At 49.2% G+C, this 27,107-nt stretch overlaps 1 protein-coding gene and 1 long non-coding RNA gene across 15 annotated transcripts in view; one reads left to right on the top strand and one right to left on the bottom strand.

Annotated features, from left to right (window-relative positions):
• St3gal3 (ST3 beta-galactoside alpha-2,3-sialyltransferase 3) overlaps positions 1 to 27,107 on the top strand; it is a 204,377-nt gene that overhangs the window by 162,301 nt on the left and 14,969 nt on the right. For all 13 annotated transcript variants that reach the window (NM_001429992.1, NM_001430000.1, NM_031697.2 and 10 more), the window contains 4 exon segments: positions 11,953 to 12,047; positions 16,429 to 16,492; positions 17,338 to 17,433; positions 17,880 to 18,066. In NM_001429992.1, the coding sequence (NP_001416921.1) occupies positions 11,953 to 12,047; positions 16,429 to 16,492; positions 17,338 to 17,433; positions 17,880 to 18,066 (442 nt within the window).
• LOC148006009 (uncharacterized) lies at positions 18,065 to 24,635 on the bottom strand. Of its 2 annotated transcripts, none has more exons than XR_015621092.1 (3): positions 24,316 to 24,635; positions 22,809 to 23,551; positions 18,065 to 22,371 (listed from the first exon to the last, which is right to left on the bottom strand). It is a non-coding gene; the product is annotated as an uncharacterized LOC148006009 (long non-coding RNA). The 2 variants fall into 2 exon arrangements; XR_015621091.1 differs by having other exon boundaries at positions 20,453 to 22,371; positions 22,763 to 23,551; positions 24,316 to 24,467.

The raw sequence follows: 27,107 nt of genomic DNA, 5'->3' as shown, positions 1-27,107 counted from the left end.
CAAGAAATCATTCCTGTGTGCCCAATCTGGTCTATAACCTTTGTGTCCAAAAATGCATGCCAAAATACAGGCTCTGGAGACATATTTCCCCATGATTGTTTCCTTGTTTCTAGTCTACCCTTAGCTTCTAAGGAGGACTGGGACTAATTTACTTTAACGGTCTCAGCTGGCTCCAGGGCCACAAATAGGATTCAAGGGGCAGAGCTGCATCTTCAATTCCAGGTCGTCCCAAATAGACAGGGAGAAAGGAGCTTTGTGCGGAATCGGTCTTGGGGGCTGACACCTCCTGTCTGTCTCTTTACCTCTGAGCTTTCTAAGGGTGTATACCCACCTATTCAAAAGATTTAGCGTCCGTTTTGCTTAGACTCTTGCTTTCCCATGGGAGAGGGCAGTGAGGCGGAAGGCCAACCATGCTCGATTAGACATAGGCCAGGATCTTACAGTGCAGGGTCCTTTATAGTGAGGTTCCAGCCATTCGACACTAAGCAAGACCAGGTAGGTCTTAGCAAGGTTGCTCCCCTCTGTTTTGTGCACCTACTCTTCTCACTGTAGGTTCTGGAAAGGTGGTTCTGTGGGGTCTGGCTTTTCCCCTACTGATGGGTCTCACTGTCAGGCTAGGGTGAAGCCTACAGCTGAGTCTCACAGACAAACGTGCTATGATCTATGGTCCAAGCCCTCACTGCAAGGCCCTGCCTTCCTGTTCTTTCTATGTTTTACAGCTTATTTATAGACGTGGCTAAGGGGCGGGGCATCCAGCGGACACACACAGAGCTGAAGCTCATCAGTGTTCTAATCTAACAAGCTCACAAACAAAGGCACCTTTTCTGTGTGGACAGAAGGGGCTAGGAGTAGTCCAGTGTCCACACATGACCCATCACTCATGATAATATGATTCAGGCAACTTTCTTGTTGACCTCTAGGCATGGGCTTGACGTTCTGAGCCTTAGGTAGTAGTTCAGATTGGGCTGGTGAGATGGCTTAGCAGGTAAAGGTACTTGCCACCAATCTAGACTCCCTGGGTTCTAATCCCAGGAAGTATTATAGTAGAAGGAAGGAACTGACTCTTCTAGTTGTTCTCTATTCTCCAGGAGTGGGCTGTGATATAGGTGTGTACACACACACACACACACACACACACACACACACATTTATCGAAGTGGTTTAGGCAGATGCCAGACCATGATGCTTTACTGTGCTGCATGCACTCTGCTGACCTGGAGGATCCCTTAAGAAAGTCCCATGTTATCGTTCTGGCTGTCAGGCTGACTTTTGTAACTCACCACGGTCCTATCCCAGTGTATAAGCCCAACAGCAGGGCATCCTCCTGACTCCTGCCTTGCTATCAGAGGCATTCAGATCAGGTTTACCTTCAGTTAGCACCCTTCTAGACTCTTGGATCTAAGGAAAATGAACAGGCAGGTCGCTGCACAACTTCCGCCTCCTCCTACCGTTGAACCTTCTCACGCACTCACACACCCTGCTGGAACCCGATCCTGAGGCTGCCTCTGGGTGCTGGGGCTCTGGCAGGGCTGGCTGGCGGGCCAGGGCCTGTCTGTCAGAGCTTGCCCCACCCTACCCTGTCCCCACCCCCACCCCACTAGGTCAGGGCAAACAGGTCAGGCACCCCACGGTCCTGATACTCTGACCAGCCACTCCCTGGTCATCCCTCACCTGAAAGGTCACCCCCACATTGTTCAGGCCCCCTACTGGCATACTGGTATGGAGAGAAGCTCCTGGGTCCTGTTCTGGATGTTGTATGAGATCCTACCACAGCCCACCTCCAGAGTTAACAGCCCACATACACACCACCGTCATCATCACCCGCCCCCACACTTCCTGTTGTTTGTGTCCCCTGGCTCAGCTTCCAAGACCTCTTGGGCTCTGAGCCATCTCATGGGTGCCCAGTAAGGTGCCAGCAAGAGGAGGACAAGTCTACCCAGGGGAGCCTGGGGAAGGTTTTCTACAGGAATCATCATTTATATTTAAAAAGAACCGAAACATATTTTCCAAAGTAGATAGAGAGGCCAGGAGGCTTGAGAAGGGCCATCTGTTAAAAGCAGAGAAATGACACAGGCAAATTTTACACACGAGGACCAGTGTGTTCAGGAAGTCTCGGATGGCAGGTGACCAAGAGAGCAGCTTTCTAAGGGGACTAAGGTTGAGAGTTTTCTCTGCTCTTTCTAAAAGTTCTAGGGATAAGATGTCTGTAGCTAAAGGGGAACATGGTCAGGAAAGTCTGCTAAGGGGCCATCGAGATGGCACAATGGGTGAAGGTGATTGCTGGCAAGCCCAGCGACCTGAGTTCAATCTCCAGGACCCATGTGATAGGAGAGACTGATCCCTGGAGATTGTTCCCTAATCAACATACATGTTCATGTGTGCACACAAAATATATATAAAAAGAGAAAAATATATTTAAAAATATTTTAAGTGTATGGGTTTTGTTAACCTGTGTATCTGTGCACCACTTGCCTGTCTGGTGCCCACTGAGACAGACTTGCCTGTCTGCATCCCCTGTGACTGCAGTTACAGATGGTTGTGAGCTGCCATGTGGGTACAGGGAACCAAACCCAGGTCCTCTGCAAGGGCAGCCAGTGCTCTGAACCCCTGAGCCACCTCTCCAGCCCATAAACATAATTTTTAAAAGTTGGTTGATTTTTGCCGTCATGGGAAGGGCCTGTGGAGCAGGGACAGTCTCCAGTGTGATGGCAACACAGCCTCGGTGGCAGAGGGTTCGGGTAAGGACGCCAGATATACAGATAAGTTGAAGGGACTGGTGGAGTTGGGGAATCAAGAAGCTGGTGAAGTTCCATTTGATGGTCCTGGTTTTCTGTCTGAAGATTCTGCCCAAAAAGCCAGGAAGGTCAGAGAGTTTGGAGGGCGTGTTTGCAGAAACTGCTGAGCAAAAACGAGGATCAAATCTATGAATTCGCAGGGCATCTGCTCAGTGTGTGTATGTACGTGTTTATGTATGTGCACTCATCTGTGTGTAGATGTCTGCGTGTGTGCTTATATGTGTGTGTGCATGTTCATCTGTGTGTGGATGTGTTGATATATTTACTCATCTGGGTGCATATGTGTGTGTTCATACATGTATGTTTATGTGTATGAACTTGTGCTTGTACATATATGTGTGTTCATTTGTAGATATGTGTGTTCATGTGTGTGCTTGTGCTTGTACATATATAGGTGTGTGTGTTTGTGTGTGTGTTCATCTGCGTGTAGATGTATATGTTCGCATGTGTGTTTGTGTATATGTTCATGTGTGTGTTTATCTGGATGTAGATGTGTGTGTTCATGTGTGTGGGTGTGTTTGTGTGTATGTATTCATGAGTGTGTGCAGGTATTCATGGGTGTGTTCATCTGGGTGTAGATGTGTGTGTTCATGTTTGTGTGTGTTTGTGTGTATGTGTTCATGGGTGTATGCATGTATTCATGGGTGTGTTCATCTGGGTGTAGATGTGTGTGTTCATGTTTGTGTGTGTTTGTGTGTATGTGTTCGTGTGTGTGTTTGTGTTGTGTTCATGTGTGTATGTGTTCATCTGGGTGTAAATATGTGTTCATGTGTGTATGTTGTGCATATGTGTTCATGTGTGTGCTTGTGTGTGTGTGTTCATATGTGTATGTCCATCTGGGTGTTCTGGACAAAGAGGGAAGATTGTGGCTGAAATTCCTTGCTGGTCTCATAACATGACAAAAGGCACAAAGTTATGAGATGAGATTAGGTTTTTTTCCCCATGAGTGGGACAAAAAGACAAAGGAAACGGGAAGGGCAGTGGCCCTGATGAGAGAGACCCTGACAGATGGATGCGGGCTCTAGCTGGGAAGATAATAGGCTAAAAAGGTACAGAAACCAGGCGGTCCCAGTCTATGGCTGAGAAACTGAGGCTGGTATGGGGTAGACACAGGGCAGCTAGAACTAAATGAGCTCTCAAAGCTTTTATAACACTGGTGTTTCTGAAAGTGATGAGCAAAGACTGGGCTCGGATGCAAGATGACGCAGACCCTGAGTCTTCAATGCATGTGGCAGATTTGTAGATGATTTTCTGAAACCATGGTAAAAGGTTTAGGTGGTGGCGATGGTAGCATTGGTGATATGGAAGTTACAGGGTTAGCCCTGATCCCTGTAACTTCCAGTCTGGGAAGTTCTTCTCATCTGGGAGTTCTAACGGAAGGACAACACAACAGCATTGAGTGTCCCACATCCCTGCTCCCAACCTGAAACTCCAACCCTGGAACCGGGAGCACCTGCACAAACCTAGGGAAAGAAAGCTGGAGACAGAGCCAACACCCCGAGGAGGTGTCAGTGCAGACTGTCCTGGAGTCTGTACAGCTATAGTCAGTGGTACAGAAGGGGAAAACCGGGACACGCACATGTACACGCGCGCGCACACACAGACACACAGACACACACACACACAGACACACACACACACACAGACACACACACACACACACACACACACACACACACAGAGCACCTAAGAGTGTGTAGAGCCACAGCAGAGTCCTGAAGGAGACAGAGGCTTCTGATAGACATGGAAGTGGATAAAGTGGATCCACTCTTTATACCAACCATGATGGATCGCATTTAAATGTGAAAAAGAATAACACAGTCCAGGGAGAAGCACAACTGAGATAAGGAAGACTTAGTTCTAAAACCCCAAACCCAGAAGCAATAGAAAGGGTTGACAGACTTGACTATATTTCTTTGAAAACAAAACAAAACAGCCAATCAAATAAAAGAAAAGAAAGCAAGGAATGCCACAAGCCAAGTAAACAAACTGGAGGAAATGTAATTTTACCCCAGAAGGTTTCTATATTTAATGTATTAAAAAAGCTTCATGATTTTAAAAAAGGAAAAGACCAATGTCTTGTAGAAAAGAAACACCAAGAGGTTTAAACAAAGCTAATGGGAAACCACAAGTGGTCTTTCCAAATATAAGACTGTCATCAGCCTCGTTCACACCAACATGCAGCCAGTGGGGTGGCCCGTATCCCAGCACTGTAGAGGCCGAGTTAAAAAGTCATGGTCCAGGGGGTGAAGGCCACACAAACCTGGTGACCAGAGTTCAAGACTCAGAATCCATGTGAAGGTGGAAGGAGAGAAGCCACTCCACAAGCTGGCCCCTGGATTCCACATGCATGCTATGTCATATACACACATGCATCTGCATGTGTGCACAGGCAGAATAACAAGGGCATAGCAGAAACAAATGATTTAATTGAAAGAGGGAAAAGAGGAAGTGGCATCGAGGGGTCAGGCATAGTGGCATGTGCCTATAATCCTGGCACTCATGAGTCAGGAGGATTGCTGTGAGTACACGGACAGGCCAGGCTACATACCACATCCCAAGACACTGCCTCAAAAAGGGGGGCACTTGGAGGGATGGCTTAGTGGTTAAGAGCACTGGCTGCTCTTCCTGGGAACCCAGGTTCAATTCCCAGCAGCCACACAGCCATCTGTAACTACAGTCCCAGGGGCCCAACACCATCTCTGGCCTCTGTAGGCACCAGGCATGTGTATGGTGGACAGAGATACATGTAGGCAGACGCTCAGTCACATAGAGTAATGAAAGTATATAAACCTCAAAATAAATAATAAGTAAGATAATAGTGAAACACATCTCTTTGCTGTCAGACTGGCAAACCTGAAGTTTAACAGTGTCCCCTTCCACTATAGCAGTTGGAGGAATGGAACTTCGCATATTGCTAGCAGGTGTCACAAAGTGCCATGGTCCCATAGAGAAGAGTCTGACAATACGGAACAACAGTACACAGACACATTTTCCTCTTGATTCAGTGCACACACACTCCTGGGATCTCTTTATCGGCAAGCAGAAAAGATAGGTGGGGCCAGGTGTGCTGGCAAACACCCACAATCTCAAACGACTAGAAATGGGGCTGGAGAGAGAGATGGCTCAAAGGGTAAGATCACTGACTGCTCTCCCAGAGGAGCTGGGTTCAATTCTCAGCACCCGCATGATGGCTCATAACTGTCTGTAACTCCAGTTCCAGAGGATCTGATATCCATCCTCACACAGACATATATGCAGTCAAGGCACATAAAATAAAAATAAATGTCAGAGAGAGATAGATAGATAGATGATAGATAGATAGATAGATAGATAGATAGATAGATAGATAGATAGATAGATTGATTGATAGATGACTAGAAACAAAGGGGCTGACTGCATTATACTTGGTACATAACTGTGAGGAGTGTCATCCAGCCTACGATGATGCCAGGATATATTGTTTTTTAATCAATAGGTCCAAATGTGTGTTATGCTCCCTTTGGGAATGGAATAGCTTGCATCTGTCACTCAGCATCTAGAAAGCTGAGGTGGGAGCTTTGAAGGAGGAAGAAGAGAAGGGGAAGAGGATGAAGAAAGAAGGAGAAAGAGAATCGGGAGAGGAGAAGAAAGAGGAGGAGGAGGAGGAAGAGGAGGACTATGTGTAGGAATGGCAATGCCGATAGGTGATGGCCCCAGCGAGAGCTGGGCTTCTCTGAGTATGCTGTTTTGTGAATTAATTGGGGAACTATATAAAACTTTATGATATCAAAAGACAAAGTTCAACTCAAATGGGAGGAGAGCAGCCCCTATGAAGCAGAACAAGGCAAAACCTAACTGAGTTCCTCACAAATTCAGCTCAGATTCTAGTGACAAACGCAAAGCCACTTTCTACACTTGCCTTGCTACACAGGCCACCTAAGTCAAAAAACAAACAAACAAACATAAAGGAAGCTTAGACTGTTTTAATAAAGATAGAGGTGGGAAGGAGGAAACGCCTCAGTGGATAAAGATGCTTGCGGCCAAGCCTGAAGACTCGAGTTCAATCCCCAGGTCCCACATGGTGGAAGGAGGGAGTCAATGGAATGAGTTATCCTCTGACACATACACAATAACTAAAGGAATGTAATTTTTTTTAATTTAGTGTGAGTAATGATACTAGTTCTGTTATGAAAATGGTGTGTGTGTGTGCATGTGTGTGCGTGTGTGTGCACATGTGTGTGTGCGTGCGTGTGTGTGTGTGTGTGTGTGTGTGCGCGCGCGCACGCATGCGTGCGTGTGTTTCCTGTACGTATATGTTCGGGTCAAGCAGCTAAATGTGTTGATGTTACTAGAAAGGAATAAGGTGACAGCAAATACACGTGAGCTGGAGGGATGGCTCGCTGGTGAAGAACACACATTGTCTTACAGAGGACCCGAGTTCAATTTCCAGCCCCTATACCAAGTGTCTCACAATCACCTATAACTCAGGTCCAGAGGATCCAACACTTCTGGTCTCCATGTGCACATACTCATACAGAAACACACAAACATACATATAATTAAAAATAAAAATAAATAGTCTTTGGAAAAAAGAGCCAAGCCAGATGTGATGGCACACATCCTTAATTCCAGCACTTGGGAAGCAGAGCCAAGCAGATCTCTGCGAGTTCGAGGCCAGCCTGGTCTACAGAGTGAATTCCAGGACTCTCAGCGCTCCATAATAAAACTCTGCGTCAAATACATATACATATACACATGCATATACAATCTTAGGCATGGTGGTGTACTCTCGTCACTCAGGAGGTAGAGCCAGATGGATCTTTGAGCATTTGTGTCTAGCCTGGTCTGTATAGTAAGTTCCAGTCTAGCCTGGACTACATAGTAAGATTCTGTCTCAAAAAGAAAATTAAATAAAATAAGAGAAGCACAGTATAAAATCAGATGAGGTCAGTAAACATGAATGTTACATTATGTGAATTGTGTCTAAGTAAAATTATTGAAAAAGGAAGGGAAGCACATCTCTTGAAGTCTATATTCAAATTGAGAATATCAGTACAAATGATTTTGTTGTTGTTGTTTTTCAAAAAGCTCTTTCCTAGTCTGATCCATCTATAAAGGCCTAGGGAAAGTGGCCGGCCTGTAGGCATGGAAACACCCTGGCACTGCGATCTCTTGGTGGAATCATTTCTGCCACCTTGGGCAAATGACGAAGTCCAGGTGGTGTCGAGAGGACTGGCTATGCCTGGAGCCTCCTTTCACACGAGAAAGCCAGGCCTTTATCAGAGACTGCAAGGTGCACCCCACGACCCAGGGAAAGGTGTACCCAGTAATTCAGGAGCCAAACTGAGAAAGTTCCAGTGGCCAGAGACAGCTTATTCTAAACATCAAAGAGTATTAGTTACAGTGAGGTGGCATTTATCAACTATAATAAAATGTATAAATCCTTAAAGATTTAAAGAGGGGAATAATCTCATTAATCAGATCTGAAATCACTAAGTGATGATCTCATCACCCTGATAATTGGAAAATGGAGGTAAAACCAGGCATTTTTCCTCGTCTTTCCTGTATGCCCAGTTCCTGAGGATGAACAAAGAGTTGGTGAATGCTGATAGAAGATAATGGAAGTTTCTATATCCCAGCATCTGGCAGGTCCGGGCACTGACCCTGGTGACTATGCAAGCTCAACACCGCAGGGAGCATCTGTGTCCCAGGCATCTCTTCCTAAAGCCCAGGACCTGAAGCTGATCAAGCCTCCAGCTCCAGCCCCAGTCTATGGCCAAGCACACTTTGTCCTTGATGGGTTTAAAGCTGGGGAGGGAGGAGTCAGGGTTTTGTAGGTAGGAAACTTGGAAGGTGTTGAATCTGGTGTTAGGGGAGAAGTGAATAGTACAGAATTCTCAAAGAACTAATTAAAATAAGAGAGGAGGAGAAGGGAGATGGGCCAGGGAGATTACTTAGTGGATAAGGGCACCCACCACCAAGCCTGAAGACTTGAATTCTGTCCCTGGGACCCCACACGGAGGAAGGAGAGAATCGAATCATACAAGTTGTTCTCTGACCTACACACACATGCCAGCACCCGATACACAAACAAACAAACAAACAAACAAACAAAAGGAAAAAAGATTAAGAAAAGAAAAATTAGGGCTGAGGTTGTATCTTCCCGGTAGGCCTGGTTTCTACCCACAGCATAGCAAGACATTCAGGAGTCGATACACTGCAGGGGGGACCAGGGGTACTGTTTGTAAAGGGGAGCGCCCACCAGCAGCAAGAAACACTAGAGGAGGCTGGCTCGTTTGGAGGGAGATAAAAAGAGACTACAGAGTGACCATTTAAAACATGAAGACCCAATAAAAGAATGGGGCAGAGTGGCGAGTGTCCGAAAGCATTGTAAAAGTAAGAAAGGAGCAAGTTACACTCTTGAAACGGACAGTTTTTATGAGGCCTTATCTGACCCATTTAATGCATTTTTTCCAGTCTGTCCTGTGAACTTTTTTTGACTCTTACTAATTTGGCAACTCTTGCTTCTCTTGGCCCCATTTTCATCTGTCCCTTGTTTTCCTTTTCACTTTGTGAAACTGAAATGGATCACATTTAACGGAGCCTGCAAAACCATATCCGCAAAGGAGCATCGGTTTTGACCTGTGCCGAAAGGGTTGACTGTCTGTGGTGTAGGACTGTGTGCGTGAGCACTTACCCGCTCGCTTTCCAAAGTTAACGCATATTGAGGCCACACACAAAAAGCTATTTTATTTTATTTTTTTTTTCGGAGCTGGGGACCGAACCCAGGGCATTGCGCTTCCTAGGCAAGCGCTCTACCACTGAGCTAAATCCCCAACCCCAAAAGCTATTTTAAAACTGGGGTATTTTAGAGACTGAGGAGATGGTCAGCTGGTAACGTGCTTATGTAAGCCTGGGGCCCTGACTTTGTATCCCCAGCACACACAGAAAAAGCAGAAACAGCATGGTGTGATTCCACAGCGCCTGCATCCAAGAACAGGAGGGCAGGCAGGTGGACGCCTAGGACTCGCCGGTTAGCCAGTATAGCTCCAGGTTCGAACTAAACTAAGGTGTCGCTAGGTGTGGTGGTGCATGCCTTTAATCCCAGTGCTTGGGAGACAGGATCTCTGTGAGATCAAGACCAGTCAGGGCTACAGGCCGGAACCAATATCAAAACAAAAAGTGTTATTCTTATTTATGTGTGTGTGTCACACGTGGTGGTGCCTATGAAGGCCATAAGAGGGCATGGGGTGCCCTGCAGCTGGAGTTACACGTGGTTCTGAGCTGCCTGGTGAGGGTACTGGGAACTGAACCTGGGTCCTCTGGAAAAGCAGCAAGTTCTCTTAACCACTAAGCCATCTCTCTCCATCCCCTCACATACAGTGTTCTTAACAGTAGGAGTTATTATAATAAACTTCTAATAATCTAGGGACCAAAGAGGGAGAAAATACACGGAGAACACTCAGCCAGATCTGAGATTTTTATTAGCTTATGACATCCCGTACAGACTTCGAAACAGACAAAATCCTGTCCAAGCTTGACTCTGGAACCTTACAAAACTGTAAGGTCCTTCCTGAGATGGGGGGAAGGCAGCTCTCCATGCTTCCCCATCCAGGGAGCTTGCTCCCGTTGCTGCTGCTTGTAGCCCTTGACCACCATTCTCGCCTCCAGTAAAGCCTCAAACACGCTATCAGTTTATTTGGATTCTGTCTGTGAGAAATCGCACTTGTACACGAAGGAAAGGGTGCTGACTTCACTGCCGGGACCTACAGGTCTGAAGGAGCATGTTAGACACAGACTGTCATGGCTGTGTATGTGGTTGGGGCCATCTTCATAGCAAGTGATCGGGGCGGGAGCAGGACATTGCTCTCATCCCTTTCAAGTTCATGTCAAAGATGTCAAAGTCTCCAATGCTGTTAGGCCTCTGAGAGATTGTTCACACGTTCCTCTTGGGATGGTGGGATAGTGGAGTTAGCGATGGTGGAGGTGAGAAATGGACCTTAAGGTCACAGTACATGAGGAGGGAATGTTCTAATGTCTGGGTGGGGGTGGGACACAGGGAGTGGGACACAGGGAGTGGGATGCAGGGGGTTGCTGTCCTGCAGCCTCCTGCTATGCCGTGAACCAGCTGGAGTTGAGTCTGAAGCAAAGGTGCATAGTTCCTAAGGCCTAGGCCTCCACTCTTGATCAGCGGTGCCCACCGTGGGATTCCCGGCAGTCAGTGTGCTGGCCACCTCCAAGGCTGCCAGTCTGTGAGGGGTCCCAAACCACGGCTCCACATCAAGTATCGCTCAGGCATCTCCAGAGAGCTTGACGCCTCCCATGTCATTGTCCACTGTCTCTCATTCCTTACATTTCTTGTGACCTGTACAGCCATCCCCAAGCCCCTAGCCTGCCCTGCCCAAGAAGAGGAATATTCTGCCATTCCTTCTCCCAACTCAGCATCCCTTCTCCCTCCCTCCCTCCCTCCCTCCCTCCCTCTTTCCCTCCCTCCCCCTTCCACCGTTCCTACTCCTCTCTCCCCTCCCCTCTCTCTTTCTCCTTTCCTTTCCATCTTTCCTGTAGGCCCAAGTGAATCTTCTTAAACTGTGATCCACCTCCATAGGATCTTAGGGTACACCAACAAGTGTACCCCAGTTCTAGTTGGTCTGACCTTTCCTCCCAGCCCTGCACCCCAATCACAGGGCTCTGTGTTTTCTTTCTCCCAACAAAACTCTTCCTTGCTTTTCCTGTTTTGCTGTGTCATCGTGAATTTGCCTTCCTCCTCCTCCTCCTGGGTGGTCCAACTCCCAGAATCCTCTCCAGCATCTTGTCTCCCAATACTGGCTGGATTTCTGGATACTTTAGTGCTCTGCTGGCTCGGTCTTATCCCCGTGTTCCCTGATTGGAGGAACATAGTGGGCAGCTGTGAGTGGAGATGGGCTCCTAGATAACCTTCCAGAGAGCTCCCAGCTCTCAGACATTAATCCTTGCGGAACAGATCTTGTCCCTCCACTCCCACAGCCAAATAAAGACTGACCAGGCCTGCTCTCTCAGACTCAAGCTCCACTCAATAAAATCAGCAGCTACCCAGTTAACAGGCTGGTGGGGGATAGGGAGAGGTCGGACTAGAATGTGGCTTCACAGACTCATGGCCAACCAGCTCTGTAGCCTATCGCGTTGTGCTGTATTTCAGGTTCTCCAAGCCAGCACCCATGTTCCTGGATGACTCCTTTCGCAAATGGGCTAGGATTCGGGAGTTTGTGCCACCCTTTGGGATCAAAGGTCAAGGTATGTTGGGAACCCTTAACTAAACATTAAACACCCCATTTCTCCATGCTGTCTTCAAATATCTCCTGTACTTGGAGACAGGGCTTTATCTCTAGCAGTTCTGCACCGGGGGCTGGTAAGATGGCTCAGTGGGTAAGGGCGTTTCCTGCCAAGTCTGATGACCTAACTCCAGTGTCTGGGATCCACATAGCGGAAAGGAGAAACGACTATAATAAATTGTCCTCTGACTCCGTGGCACACATGTGTAAGTGGGTGCACATGTACACACACACTAATGTGTGTTTATGGAGGGGAAGAGAGGGAGAGGGAGGAGGAGAGGGACAGGGGAACATTATGGTGCATACCTTTAATCACAGAAGCAGAGGCAGGCAGATCTCTGAGTTTGGTGCCAGCCTGGTCTACACACCAAGTTCCAGGTCAGTCAGAGTTACATGATGAGACCCTGTCTCAAACACACACACACACACACACACACACACACACACACACACACACACACACACACACACCAAAACGAAACGAAACGGAATGAAACAGCTCCTTGCTGGAGGTTGTTCTGTCCCATTCCTGTCCTGCACTTCCCCAGCTGGACAGTAACATTGTGTGTATGCAGTCCCTTTGTTCAAAGTTCTAGTCTAGTGAAGGAGCAGATACTCAGAGCACGGCTAGACCCCGGTGCCATGGGATCACTGAAGAGATGCACCAGAGACATTGTCATATGCTGTGGCTATATGGAAATGATGGACAGACAGGCAGGCAGGCAGGCAGGCAGGCAGGCAGGCAGCAACTTAACCCCCACCGGGCTCCTGTAACCCCACTCAGTGTCTTTCCTGACTTAGCCTTCCGTCTAATTGTTCTTTTTCTGTCCCAAGCTAACCTTTCTCTCTCTGTCCCGCCTCCCCCTCCCTTCACCTTAAGGACCCTTCCACACAACCCTGCTTCTTTGTTCCTGGCTGTTTCCTGGCTTGGTGGGAGGGTCAGATAGGGTATCAGCTCCCTGTATTTACTTTTGACTAGCCGTGACCTGGCACGGGTTTCTTAACCTGTCTGAGCCTGGGTGTCTGTTGGCTAAATAGAAATCGTGCCATTGTTTAAGGCTATCACCAGAATTAAGGAAAGAGATGTTACAGGGAAATAACACGTGCCCAGGAGACTCAGCCGTCTACTCCACTAGCCTATAGCTCCCTGAAGGAAGACAAGCCAGACTGGGGCCCTGAGCCCAAGCTCCAGGTGCATCCAGCCGGTTAGTTTAAGCCATAAGAAGAACTCCTTCCTCCATGCTCGTGTCCGGCACAGTCCTTCCTCCTGACTTCCTCCAGGACTGACTTATAGCTCCGAAGGCCAAGGAAAGCCATTAGAGTCCCCAGGCAGCAAGAGGAGGGCAGATCCCCACAGGTGCCCTTTCCTGTCATAGAAAGCAAAGCCCCATCCTTGTCTTGTCCTTGGTCAGTTAATACTGATGAGTTCTTCCTTAGGTGAATTTGGTGGGGAGAAAAGAAGGGAACGAGAGGTCTTCCCCACTTTCGAGTGACTCTGGAGGCACTTAGTGTAGAACCCTATCATAGGTTTGTTCCTCAGCCCACTCTCAGCCAGCCGTGGGGAGCCTACCCAGGCCCCATCCTCCTTGGTTCTCACACGTGGCCTCAACAGTGTCTTCTTGCTTGCCATTTTAAGGAAACTGTTAAGTGCCTCTGTGAAACATAAGGGATGCAGTCGGTCATTCATAGGACCTCTTGTAGTACCCGAAATTTTGTGCTTGTGTGTAAGTGTGTGTGCATGCGTGTACATGTGTGTGTGTTGTGTGTGAGTGTGTGTTGTGTCTGTGCTTGTGTGTGTGTGTGCTTGTTTGTTTGTTCTTGAGACACACGCTCACCCTGTAGCTGTAGCTAGCCAATAACTTATAGAAATCCACCTGCCTCTGCCTCCTGCATGCTGGGATGAAAAGCATGCAGGCCACAATGCCCAGTTTACCCTCAGAAAGCGTTGTGCGAGGGGCTTAGGTATAGCTTGGTAGTAGGAGCGCTAACTTGGCAAATGCAAAGCTCAATCCCCAGCACAACAGAACCAAATAAAACAAAGACGTGTGTGCTGTTTCCTAGTTAAGGCATGCTCTGTACATGAAATGTCTCACACACATAAAAAACCGTAAGAATAAGATGGGGAAGAGCTGATGATGAAGGGCTCAGTGGATGGAGTATCGGCCTGGCATGTGTAAAGCCTGGGGCTCGGCCCCAGGACCTAATAATAAAAGCAGGTGCTGGCACGTGCCTGAAGTCCTAGCACTTGGGAGAAGGATCAGAAGTTCAAGGTTGCTTGCAGCTACAAATCAAGGTTGGGGCCGGATGTACGAGACCCTGTCTCAAAATTAATACAGTAGGTGAAGTAATACAGTGAGCACTATGCACTGTCTTCCTAGTTTGTACAGTAGTGAAGGTGCTGGAGAGATGGCTCAGTGGTTAAGAGCGCTGACTGCTCTTCCAAAGGAGCCGGGTTCAATCCCAGCACCCACATGGTGGCTCACAGCCATCTGTAACTCCATCCCAGGGAATCCCATGCCCACTTCCATGGGCACCAGACACACAGAGGGCGTACAGACATGTGTGAGGACAAACAACCCGGTTGATCTACCCCTCTGCTGTCCCCACCACCCCAGCACCAAAATCCTTGTTTGGATGCTGGCGTTCACTGTCTCTGCCTTGATTTTTGTCTTAGCTAGATCTTTACATGTCCATTAAATATAAACCAATTATTTGTACGGGGCATGGTAAGGAATACTCTGATCCCAGGACTCAGGAGGCATAGGCAGGCAGAGCTCCTTGGGTTTCAGACCAGCCAGGGCTTTAGACCCTGTCTCAAAATGTGTGTGTGTGTGTGTGCATGTGCATGTGTGTGTGTGCTGACTGTATTGTTTTTAAACTTTACATGTATCATTACATACGTGTGCATATGTGTACATTCTTCAATTGATATTTTGCATGTACAGCTTAGCTTTACCTGTATTGGTACGCGTAGCTGTGCGCCAGCCACCAATGGATTTTGTTGTTGCCGTCATTGTTTTACTGCCACATGTTCATGCTGCACACGTGATTTTCCTGTGGTGTGCCATTCTGCAGCTTCTAGCATTTTACAGTCGAAAACAGTTCTGTGGTGAAGATTTTTATGTGTGTCTCCTTGTGTGAGTTTTTCAGCGCTGTGCCCATGGAGGTCAGCCACAGGGTTCTTTCTAGATGCACCATATCCGTATGTATTATCAAGATGCTTTCTGTCGTGGTAGTACCAAGCTGCTTGTCTATAGAGCAGTGGTTCTCAGCCTTCTCAACGCTGCATCCCTTTCATTCACCTCATGTGGTGGTGGCCTCCAACCATAAAGTTATTTCATTCTTACTTCTTTACAGTCCTTTAAATACTGTTATGAGTCCTATTGTAAGGATCTGATACGCAACCCCCACAGGGGTCATGATCCACAGAACCGCCGCTCCTGATCTTTGTATGGATTATATCTTCCCAACAGCTCAGTAAAGTAAGGGCTGCCATCCTTGTCTTAGAGGCAAGAAAGTAAGAGCTCAACAGAAGGGAGGCGATTTGCAGCAGGTCAGAGTCGAATGTTGCACAGCCGAAATCTAATGGAGCCAGCAGCCTCCACATTGGGTTAGAATGTTCTTGTTGCACCACAGATAAGGAGAACTGTCTGTCGTCTAAAGGCTGAGAAGACGAGATCTGAACAGAGTTGTTGAGGCTCTGAAAGAGCAGCAGCCCCAGGGTCTGAGAGTAGTGAGTGGAGCGCAGGTTTGCAGATGCCGGGCTCAGGGTGTAACGGGTGAGGAGAGGCAGCCTGGCACAGAGTGGGGTCAGAGATTGGCAGTCCGGAGTGGGGGAAGTAAGGAGGCCATATCACACCAAGTTAGTCTGCCTACTGGGTGAGTCCTTCGACCATCAGCTGTCTGATTCGTTCCCTGGAACCTGCTCCTTGAGACACGGTGGTCAGACTTCAGTGCTCTATCTCTGATTAGACACTTGTATTCCAAGCATGGCCCTGACCTAGTGACACATGTCCTATGGTCCAACTGTGGAGCCTCAGAAAGCCAGATGAGTCTCCCAGGAGGGGGCAGGGTCATGGGAAGAAGATACCGCTGAGGTTGGAGCCTGGTTCCCAGCACAGCTGAGTTTGCCCACTTCCCCACCTCCATCTCTTGGCTCAAGGGAAGAGTGAAAGCTGAACCTGGTCCAGCCTTGTGTTTGCAGCTCCTCTACCCACCCCCACCTCTGCTCTAGCCCCAGACCAGAGTTAGAGCCCAGTCTAGATTACAGCTGAGAAGATTACTAGTAAGCATGCCGGGAACTCAAGTGACTTGCCAACAGTAACCTTCTCCTTTGTCCACAGACAATCTGATCAAAGCCATCTTGTCAGTCACCAAAGAATACCGCCTGACCCCTGCCTTGGACAGGTGAGCCAACCTTCTTCCCCTTGGCTAGCTGGCATGTACGGAGCTGCTGGATTAGACATCCACCATACCTCCCATGCATACACAGCACACACACTCTGTGGGTTGATAATGTAAGTAGGATGTTTCCCCTGTCTAGAAAAGCACTTTACAAGGCTTCTCCATCCTGAGACATCAGTGGTTTGGACATAAGCACTGAAGGTGATGGGTGTCGGGGGGAGAGGGGTGCTGACAGAGGCAGCCAACAGGGAACAGAGCTTATGTCTGAGGTAATGACAGCTCTGAAGGCAATAGACCCTGGAGGGGACAGCCACAGGTCATGATGGGAAGCTCTATGAGTAAGACCATCAGTGGCCACCAGAGCCTAAAGGCTTGAGTTGGAAATAAACCCAGCTAGCCAGAGGGGATGGCGAACGCATTTAGCCCCGGCACTCAGAGATAGGCAGATCTCTAAGTTCAAGGCCAGCCTGGTCTACAACGTGAGTTCAGGACAGCCAGGGCTACACAGAGAAACCCTGTCTTGAAAAGAGAGAGACAGCGAGAGGGAAGAGGCCTAGTCTTGAGTCCTGGAGCACCCAGTCTCTTTACCCTGCCCTTGTTTTTCTGAGATTCTCAATCATCCCTCACTGTTCCCTACGGTCTAAGGCTACCAAGTCTCTCCTGTGGAAGTGTCAGACACTAGCTGTGTCAGAATGCCTGCTCCTGGGTTCAGGTTCCTGAGGAATGCCTCTGGACTCCTTCCAGAAGTGCTGTATGGATCTTGCCAAAGTCACAGGAGAGTCCGGGGCAGAGACAAAGGGAAAGCAAGCGGGGGACCAGCTTCACAGGCCTCTGCTCTCTCCCCTCAGCCTCCACTGCCGCCGCTGCATCATCGTAGGCAATGGAGGGGTCCTCGCCAACAAGTCTCTGGGGTCACGAATTGACGACTATGACATTGTGATCAGGTGAGGTCCCTTAAACAACCCCTTGGGCAAATGCATGTTGTCACCCAGATCCAGAGGATCTGTGCACTGAGGACTGTCTGGTCACCTACCCTGGGGTTTAACAGAAGCCTCGGAGAATGCTGCTGGGTTGATAGGATTTGTTTTGTTTTTTAAGATTTATTTTATGTGTGTGAGTACACTGTAGCTGTCTTCAGACACACCAGAAGAGGGCATCGGATCCCATTACAGATGGTTGTGAGCCACCATGTGGTTGCTGGGAATTGAACTCAGGACCTCTGGAAGAACAGTCAGTGCTCTTAACTGCTCAGCCATCTTTCTCTCTAGCCCCAGGTCGGCAGGTTTTAAAACAACAAGGAGGTGGCCTGGATTCCCACTCTGCTTCTGGGTACTTGGGGTTCAGGGTGCCTCCCCAAAAGGAGGCCTAAGGCCAGCCTGGCTCTTTGTAGATTGAACTCAGCACCTGTGAAGGGCTTTGAGAAGGACGTGGGCAGCAAGACCACCCTGCGCATCACCTACCCTGAAGGTGCCATGCAGCGGCCTGAGCAATATGAACGAGACTCTCTCTTTGTCCTCGCTGGCTTCAAGTGGCAGGACTTCAAGTGGCTGAAGTACATCGTCTACAAGGAGAGAGTGGTAAGCTCCCTAGTACAAGAACCCCTTTTACTGCCTGCCTCCAGCCTCCCAACTTCCAGGGTGGCACCTCCCACCAGACCCTACAAAGAACAAATAGGAGACTTCAAAATGACCCAAAGCTAAAAAGATAACAAATCCAGCAAGGGGCAGAGGCCAGGCAATATCAGGGTGCCTAAGGGTTCCCTGCTCTCTGCTGCCTCCCTCCAGATAGCCAGGGCTGATGTCTCAGGCCCCTCAGAAGCAAATCTCTGATCCCTGTGGCTAACTCCCAGCTTTCACAGCCGCCTGCCCCGAATTGTAGCTGCCTGCCTGCCTCGCTTTCCCTTCACGAGGCCATTATGACTGCTCTTATAGCCTTGTCTCCTTCTCAACAGGGAGAAAAAGCCTTCTGGGGTCATTCTGCAGGGATAGCGGGCCTCAATTCAAGGCTGTCAGCTCCCAAACTCATGAATCCAGACCATTCTCTCTCTACCTTATATTTTAGTTGCTAGCTGTAGGTTAGTCTCCAGTCTGCTACTAAATCTGGTTCTCTTCTTCTGATATGACCAGATCTGTGCTGACTGCTCTAAGCTGGCCAGGCCCATGTGTTTAAGGAGTATATGTGGTAGAGTAGGGTCAGAATGCCCATTGGTAGACCACCCACTGGGCTCCCCTGGGACCCAGTGACATCTTGGACCTTCAGGGACACCTGCCAACTTGTCTGAGTCTGTCTCCCACCTCTCACCAGCGTCTCCTCCCCTCCAGCTGTCATCGACCACCTGGGGCGGGGGGTTTTGCAGAGCTGCAGCCATTAATTTCCCAGTGCCTAGGCCTCTTCCTAGAGACTGATGACAGATTGCCCTCTCTGTCTTCAGTAAGAAGCTAAGTGTTCTTTCAGATTTAGAAGTCAGGGGAGAGAACAGCTTAGCCTGTGTGGGTCTCAGTATAGTTTGGTTTGATTCCACAGCCCTTTCCAAGCAAGGCCAAGTGCAGGCAGTGTCAAGTAGGTAGCAAGCAAGAGAGAAAGAAGACAGAAGTCAGATCCAGAAGCTCAGGGAGATTGGACAGCAGGAAAGGGAGTCAGTTCAGAACCAGGCTGAGTGAGGCGGCTGGCTATGTTGGGTGCAGCCCAGATCTCTAAAGGGAAGGAAAGGGTGAAGAAGTCCTCAGCCTCAAGCAGGCCTCTTGTCTACAAAACTAAGGAGGGAATGAGGCTGGGGAAGGCACCTCTCTCTTTTGAGAATCCCTACAAGCCTTTCTGTTTGCCTTAAGATAACAGGGAAGCATTTCAGAGGGAAACATGGGAATGAACCGGATCTGCCTTGGTGAACCCTTCTCATATATGCTTCTGCTCATCAGCCCACAGACACCTGTCATAGCCCCAAGGCTTTCTCAGGGCAGGAGAGCCAGAGGGTAGAGACCTGATCCCATTGAGTCCCCCTCCCAAGCCCACCCCCAATCACTATAGATAGTCTGGAAGTGTCTCAAACACCAGTTCCTGCTTCCTGAGGGGCAGTCTGAGAGAAGTGGGGGGCAGCCCAAATTCCTTGGGGACAACAGACCAAAGATGCACAGCAGCCAGTTCCGTATGGTCACCTTCATCTCAAGAGCACCAAGGTCAGTGGAGTCAAAGCCCTTCTTATCTATCCAGAGCAGGAAGGAGAATCAAATGAGTGGGACGGGGCAGAGGGAGCAGAGAGGCCCCTGCTGCTCCCCGTGTCCTGGCCACACATGGCTGTCGGGCGAATGCCTTTCTGAGTGTGGTGGGAGAGAGAAGATGGCAAGGAGTCCTCTGAACTCCTGTGGGCCTTCTGTGGCACTCCAGTCAAGGATGACTTTGGACTTCTGAATGGGACACCAAGTAACACCATTAATATCCGTGCCTTTCCCAGCATCCCCAGTGTCTCAGCAGTGTTCTGTTTGCTGTGAAGAGACACCATGACCGTGACAGCTCTTTTTGTTTGTTTGGATTGGTTTGGGGGGTTGGGGGTGGTTGTTGTTATTGTTTGTTTTTTAAATGTGGTCTCTCTGAACAGTCCTGGCTCTCCTGGAACTTACAGCAGACCAGGTCAGAGATCTGCCTGCTCAGCCTCGAGGGCTGGCATCAAAGGTGTGCACCACCACAGCGACTCTTATAAAAGGAAAGTGTTTAGTCGGGGCTGGCTTACAGTTTTCAGAGCTTCAGCCCATTATCTTCATGGCAGGGAGCGCAGCAGCAGGCAGGCAGATGTGATACTGGAGAAGCAGCTGAGAGTTCTACACACAGATCCAGAGGCAGCAGGGAAAGAGAGGACCCCTGGGCCTGGCTCAAAGCCCACCCTCTAGTGACACACTTCCTCCAACAAGGCCACACCTCTTAATCCTTTGAACTAGTGCCACTCCCCTGTGACCAAGCATTCAACTCTATGAGCTTATAGAAGCTATTTTTATTCAAACTACCATATCAGATGAACCTGCAGAGACGTGTTTTTGAGTGCCCTTCCCCCAAGCCTGAGGCTGGTGCTCCCTGGGGCATCTGTAGTCCGCACATCCCCTCCCTGGCCTCTGAGACCTAGGTAAGGTAGATGTTAAGCCAGGCTGCCTTTCCCAGACCTCCCTGTGTTTAGGGTTCAGCCACAGGCTTCACCTGGTCATGCAGCGATGTTTCTAGCTTCTTGGCCTCTGGCCACTGGCAAGCCTGTCTAGGATTTCACCTGCAAACATAGCTCAGCTGCCTGGGCCAGGGATGTCTGGAGCAGGTATGAGCTCAGAGCTGCTGTCTGCCTCTATGCTGCTCACAACGTGATCTTCCTGTCCCTAGGAGTCCAGAGCACTGGGAACACGGAAGATGGCTCTGCCCTTCCATGTGTGTGCGGCCACTTGGTTCTCTATCACATTAGACAGTGGCACTGATAGCTCCAAATGGGTCACCAAAAGACCTTTTTACCAAACTCCCTGGTCCCAGCCACCTTGATCAAGCCAGCAAGGATGTCTGAAAGGGGCTCCCAGCAGGCTGTGTGTCCAACAAAGCCCTGATCAATACTGAATAGGGAAGTAAGGTTAAGAGGGAAGGCGGGGTGGAGAGGAGAAGCAGCCAGCCATTAGGTTCCTGATGGGAGCCACAGTTCAGGAAAAAGCTCTTCTCAGAGTCAGACTACACCTCCCCTATATAGTCACCTGCTTTCTGGGCATTGGTGAGGTGCAAGCTCTGAGCCAGTCCCAGGACTTCAAAGACAAATTCAATTCTGTTCCATATCAGACGTCACTCACAGTCTAAAGGTAGACACAGTCCCCAAACTAGAATTAGTGTGCAGTGGCGCCCTCTGTAAAGCAAGCTGGGGCAGACAGGGAAGGCCAGGAGAAGGCCTCTTGAGACACACTATCTAACCAGAAGGGGAAGGAAGACCCTGGAGATGGTCAGGTATTTCAGACAAAGGGAACCACATACATAGAGAGCCTGAGGGGGCCATGCTCCATTCAGGACACTCTAAAACTGTATGGACAGTGCACACAGCCGTCAGAGCTTGAGGCCCAGTGTCTTAGATGCCATGGCCTGTCATCGTCCTGGCCCTGGATGAAGACTGGATAGGGCAGGACATGTGAAGGACAGAGCATCTCCTCTGGTCACTCAGGCCACCACCGTGTGTTTCTGTCACTTCTCTAGCTGTGCCCCAGGATTCCCGGCAGCCCAGGGCTGCAGAGACCCTGTGGGGGCCTTTTCTTCCCCTCTCCCCGCACCCCGTCATCCTCCCACCGACACTGGGAAACTGGCATGTACTGAACAGCCCTCTGTCTGGACTGGACCAGTACGACTGGGGCCCCAAATTTCAGAGGGAAGGTCTGAGGTGGCCCTGGGACAGTTACTACAGGCTGACCTTACAACAATATGTTCTTTCCTCAGGGATGAAGGGAGGGCAGGGTCTCAGAGGCCAGCCAGAGTCTAACATGCTCAAGGGTTGACTTCGGGTTTGGGTGTTTTTTGTTTGTTTGTTTGTTTTGTTTTGTTTTGAGATAGGGAGGCCTGCAACTCACTGTGTAACATGGACTTGCCTTGAACTCAGGCAGTCCTCCTGCCTCTGCCTCCAAAGTCTTGGGATCATAGATGTGAGTCACCACGCTCAGCTGATGTTTGTAAAAATTAAGATGAAATAGAGACAAAACCTAGCTCAAAAGTCGCAGTAAGTTCTCAGTCGCAGGCAGTTCCTGGTGTTTGTTTTTATGAGACAAGGCTCGCTCTGTAGCCATGGCTGGGCCTGAACCATTGCCAGTCTTCTTGCCGCAACCCCGTTAGACAGTGCTGTTACCATCCTCTGTGTTGGAAGCCAAGGCCCAGAGATGATAAAGTGCCTGGCCAAGGTAACACAGCTAGTTAGGTAGTTAGGTAGTAGAGGTGGGTATAAAACCCACACTGACTGCCCCAGCAACCCCTATGAGGAGTCTGACCACGTACCTTCCTACTTAGAATCCTCCGTATCACCCCCTTCCTGCCATGGCCTAGGAGAACCCTGTTTACCAAGTTCTTACACGTAACAACCCCAGAGCCTGCCCGCCCACAGCTGTCAGCTGGCTGGCTGCAGCAGGTGCCATTAGCGCTCGTGAGCAGTAGGGCTGCATGGTGAATTGGGCATTGCACTGTCACCCTGACTGTTCACCGTAGCCATTCATTCTAATTCAGACCAGATAGCAAAGTCATGCCCTGCCCCGGGCTACAGCCCTCTTACTTGGCACCCTGCCCTACCTTTTCTCTGCATCCACCCAGTCCACTGCCAGAAACTGAACGTCACCTTGGAAAGAGAAGCCGCAGAGGAGGTTGTAACTCATGATGTCACTTTGCCAGCATCTGTCCCTGTCAGTCTTCTTAGTACTCCATCTCTTGCTTGTCCTGCTGGATCTGCATGTGTCCAGCAGCCACACAGAGGAAACCTCACATCCAGCATACAGGGAAAATAAAGGCCACCATCAGTGGGCTTCCCAGCCTCCCACCCACATATGCATATTAGTTCCTTTTCTGTTGCTGTGATGAAATACCATGACAAAGGCACTTAGAGAAGGAAGGGCTAGTGGGACTTCCAGTTCCGAGGGCTAGGAGTCCATCGTTGCAGGAATCGGTACAGCAGACCTTGCAGCAGGGACAGTTGAGAGCTCATATCTCCAGCCACAAGCAGGAAGCAGTGAGTAAACTAGAGTTGTTTTGAGGAATCACCTCCTCCAGGAAGGCCACAACTCCAAAGCCTACCCAAACAGCTCTACCAACTGGGAATCAAGTGTTCCAGCATCTGAGACTGTGGTGGACACTCTCATTCAAACCGCCACAATAAAACCCACATCTGTTTCTGTTCTCCTCTTCCAACACCCCTGGCCTTGATGGCCATCCTCTTCATCCTCTTTTTTTTGTTTGTTTGTTTGTTTGTTTGAGCCAGGAGGCTCTCTTCCTCTCACCTCCTCAGGGGAATCTTCCTCAATCTTCTTCTCGCCTGTCTTCTGAACCTCTTTTTCACATCTGTCTGTTCATCCAGGTCTTTCTCCCCTTAAAAAAAAATAAACCCGTGAAGGGCTGGTGAGATGGCTCAGTGGTTAAGAGATTGGCTTCTTGTGCTTCCAGAGGTCCTGAGTTCAATTCCCAGCAACTACATGGTGGCTCGCAACCATCTATGGGTGGGTCTGATGCCCTCTTCAAGCAGGCAGATGTATATGCAGCAGAGCACTCATATACTAAATTAAATTTTAAAAAAAATGGGCCTGTGAGCTGGTAGTATGGCGCAGTGGGTAACGGCGACTGCCACCAAACCTGCTGACCTGAGGTTGCTCCCTAAAGCCACATGGTGGGAGGAGAGGTAACTGCCTCCTATGAAGTGTCCTCTGAGTCCCCCAACACTAGCTGTGGCAAGGTTTTAACCCATGATGTTGCTTTACCAGCATCCTATGGGTGGGTCCCATTTCTGAGTTCTCTCTCTCTCTCTCTCTCTCTCTCACACACACACACACACACACACACACTGCATGAAAACATAAATATAGTAAACATAAATAAATAAGCCCTTCCTTTGTGCCTTACTCGTCCCAGATACCTAGAAGAGTTGACCCCTTTTGCTTCACAGCCCCTCTTGTTAAAGACCAGCTCACCGACTAGTTCCCGCACGCAGGGCCTTTATGTGGCCAGGCAGTGTGAGAAGCTAAAACCACAGTTCCCGGTTTTCACAAGAGGTGGCCAAACCTTGGGAAGCCTTCATTCCTTCCAATCCCTCTTCACCCTGTGTTTTCAATCGTTCGTTATCCCGATCCACAACCAACCCTTCCACAAATGGTTTCCTCCGGTGAATCCAGCTGCTTCCTAGCTCTCTGCTTCCGGAGAGGTCTCCTCCAGCCTGTTCCCCGTGTGTGCCTTCAAACCATGCTGAAGCATTCCTGTGACTGGCTTGTTCTTTCACTTAATGGCTGCCACTGTTTGTCTCACATCGCCTGGAATCTCGTTGTTTGGGGGAGTGTCCCACTTCAGAACTTCTGAACGAGGAACTTGAAGGAGGTCTGTGGTCTGTTTTAACAAGTCCCCAGATGTGAACTCGAGTGTCAGAACCACTAGCCTACATATCAGTTCAAACGCCGACATCCCCAGAGCCTCCCCTGTTGTCAAAACTGTCTCATACCCAACACATACATTCTCTTCTGGCAACACCAAATGTGTATCCTGTTTCACACGGCTGCATTCAGCCTGCACCACCCGGGACTGTTAGACTTCCCCTCATAGGCCCCCGGAGGCAAGGACCATCTTGTCTGTTGCCAGCCAAGGACCCTTCAGCAGTGTTGGAGCAGAGCTAAGATTCTTAAGTGAATAGACATGGAAACCGAGGCTGGTAGCTTCTGAGGATTTTAGTCAGAACATGCGGCTCTCAGCTCACATCTCTGCACAGCTGCCTCTCACTCTCGCTGTCCCAGATGATGATTCTTTCGGATTCTGGACCCCCGTATCTTGATCTCTTGCTTCTTCCGAGGATCCTCTTTACCAGTTCCAAGATTTCTTTACATAGGAAATGAAAAGCGAAGCGTCCCTGGCTCCTTGCCACCCACAGCCACCCAAGCTGGCTTTTCTCTTTGCTCTTGGCTCTTCCCAAACACAACTTTCCCAAAGGTTTCTTGACCCTCTCGTCATAGCATCCATCAACATAAATCTCAAGCGGATAAAAGGCAAAATATAAAAGCACAGCATATACCTAGGCTGGCCCAGAACTATGTAGCCTGGTTGGGCTTGAACTTGGAGCGATGTTCCCAGCTCAGCCTCTCAGATTCTGGGGCTGCAGATGTGAGAAACCGCATCTAGCTTGAAGAAAATAGAACAGACACCCAACTCTTTTTTTAAAAAAAAAACTTTTATATTTGTTAATTTATTGGGGGGTGTCCCACAGCTCTCAGGTGACAGTCAGGGGACAACTTCCAATTATGAGTTCTGAGTTCTTCTCTTTGCATGGTGTGGGGTTCAGCCGATCAGACTCTGAGCTGTGGGTTCTAGAGATCAAAGTCAATTTGTCAGGCTTGGCAGCAGCATCCCTACCTACCTGCTGAGCCAACTTCCTGTCCCACCTCAACTCTCTTGTTTGGAGATAGGCGCTAATTCTGTTGTCCTGACTCAGAGACATTCACCTGCCACTGCCTCCCTGGGATTAAGGGTCAGTGCCACCATACCCAGCGCCCTCCCACCCCCACCCCACCCCACCCCCCGCCCCAGGCCGATGCAGCCTCCTTCTCTTTCATCTTCTGCTTCTCCTCCTCCTTCTGCTCCTTCTTCTCTTTCTTGCTCCCCTCCTCCTTTGTTTGTTTGTTTTGAAATTGAGTTAAATGCCCTAACTTGAGCTGTTAGGAGGCAGGGAATCTCCCTGAGCTTGGATTGCAGGTATGAGCCACCAGGATTGGCAGGAAGGGACAAACTTTTAAAGCACAGAAGTACTAGAAGAAACTGGACAATATCTATTAAAATCAAACAAAAATATTATACCACACACATTTTGAGAGTGTGTGTTTAGAAAATACGATAAACAAAGATGTATTATTCTGAGGACTGTCAGGGAAACCAGCAGCTAAGGGGATGGAGTCCATAGAGCGTAGAGAGAGCTACAGCAGAGACACATGTGGCCCGCCCAGCAGTTGCAGGCATGCATGTGCGGGTATCAGGGTGCCATTTGTCACCCATCGCATTTTGAGGAAACTATGTTGGAATTATAACACAGTACACTGGCAAGAGTGGGAGACAGGCACTCTCAGGTGATGCCAGTGAGGGACGGGTTTGGAAAGAAAGTGCTGCACAGTGCCAAGAACTCTCCCCAGAGGAAGGAAAAGCCTGCATACATGGTTTTTGTCATGGTGATATTTACAGTAGCCAAACCCAACTGTGACCCAAGGGATGAGTTATGCAGATTACGGTTGTCACTGCTGAATGGAGCACCTAGCAGCAATGTAGCCAGCCTACAGTATACCTACTGTATACTGTATGGGCGTGGGGACCCGCCATCGAGGTTGCTCTCCTATTCTTCGCATGTGAGGAAGGCCGGTGGACAGTGAGCCGGACTCAGTGTCAGGTACTAAAACTGGTGTCTTCTATTTGCTGTGAAGAGACAGCTTGACCACAACAACTCTTAGAAAAGCAAGCATTTCTTTGGGGCTGGCTTACAGATTCAGAGATTTAAGTCATTAGCATCATGGCAGGAAGGATGACAGCATGCAGGCAGGCAGATGTGGTGCTGAAGAAGGAGCTGAGAGTTCTACATCTAGACCCACAGGCAGAAGGAAGAGACTGTGAGCCACTAGACCTGGCTTGAGCCTCGCCCACCCTCTCCCTAGTGACACACCTCCTCCAACAAGGCCACACCTCCTAATCCACTCCCTGGGAGCCTACCGGGGGCATTTTCTTTCAGACCACCACAACTACCCACTTCCTCTGCCACAGCCAGCTGTTACCCAGCTGCAGAGACTAAACAGGACAGTGTACATACCAGCCCTTGACGTACTGTACTCATCTGCAAGACCAGTTGCCTTCTGACACGTGAGATTGAGCTCAGTAAACATCATCTGCCCAGTGGGAGAATGCCCAGCCT

This window comes from Rattus norvegicus, chromosome 5 (assembly GCF_021556685.1).
Source record: "Rattus norvegicus strain SHRSP/BbbUtx chromosome 5, alternate assembly SHRSP_T2T, whole genome shotgun sequence".
Classification (NCBI taxonomy): domain Eukaryota; kingdom Metazoa; phylum Chordata; class Mammalia; order Rodentia; family Muridae; genus Rattus; species Rattus norvegicus.
The sequence above is the reverse complement of the archived record's forward strand: the minus strand, read 5'-3'. Positions and strand labels throughout refer to the sequence as shown.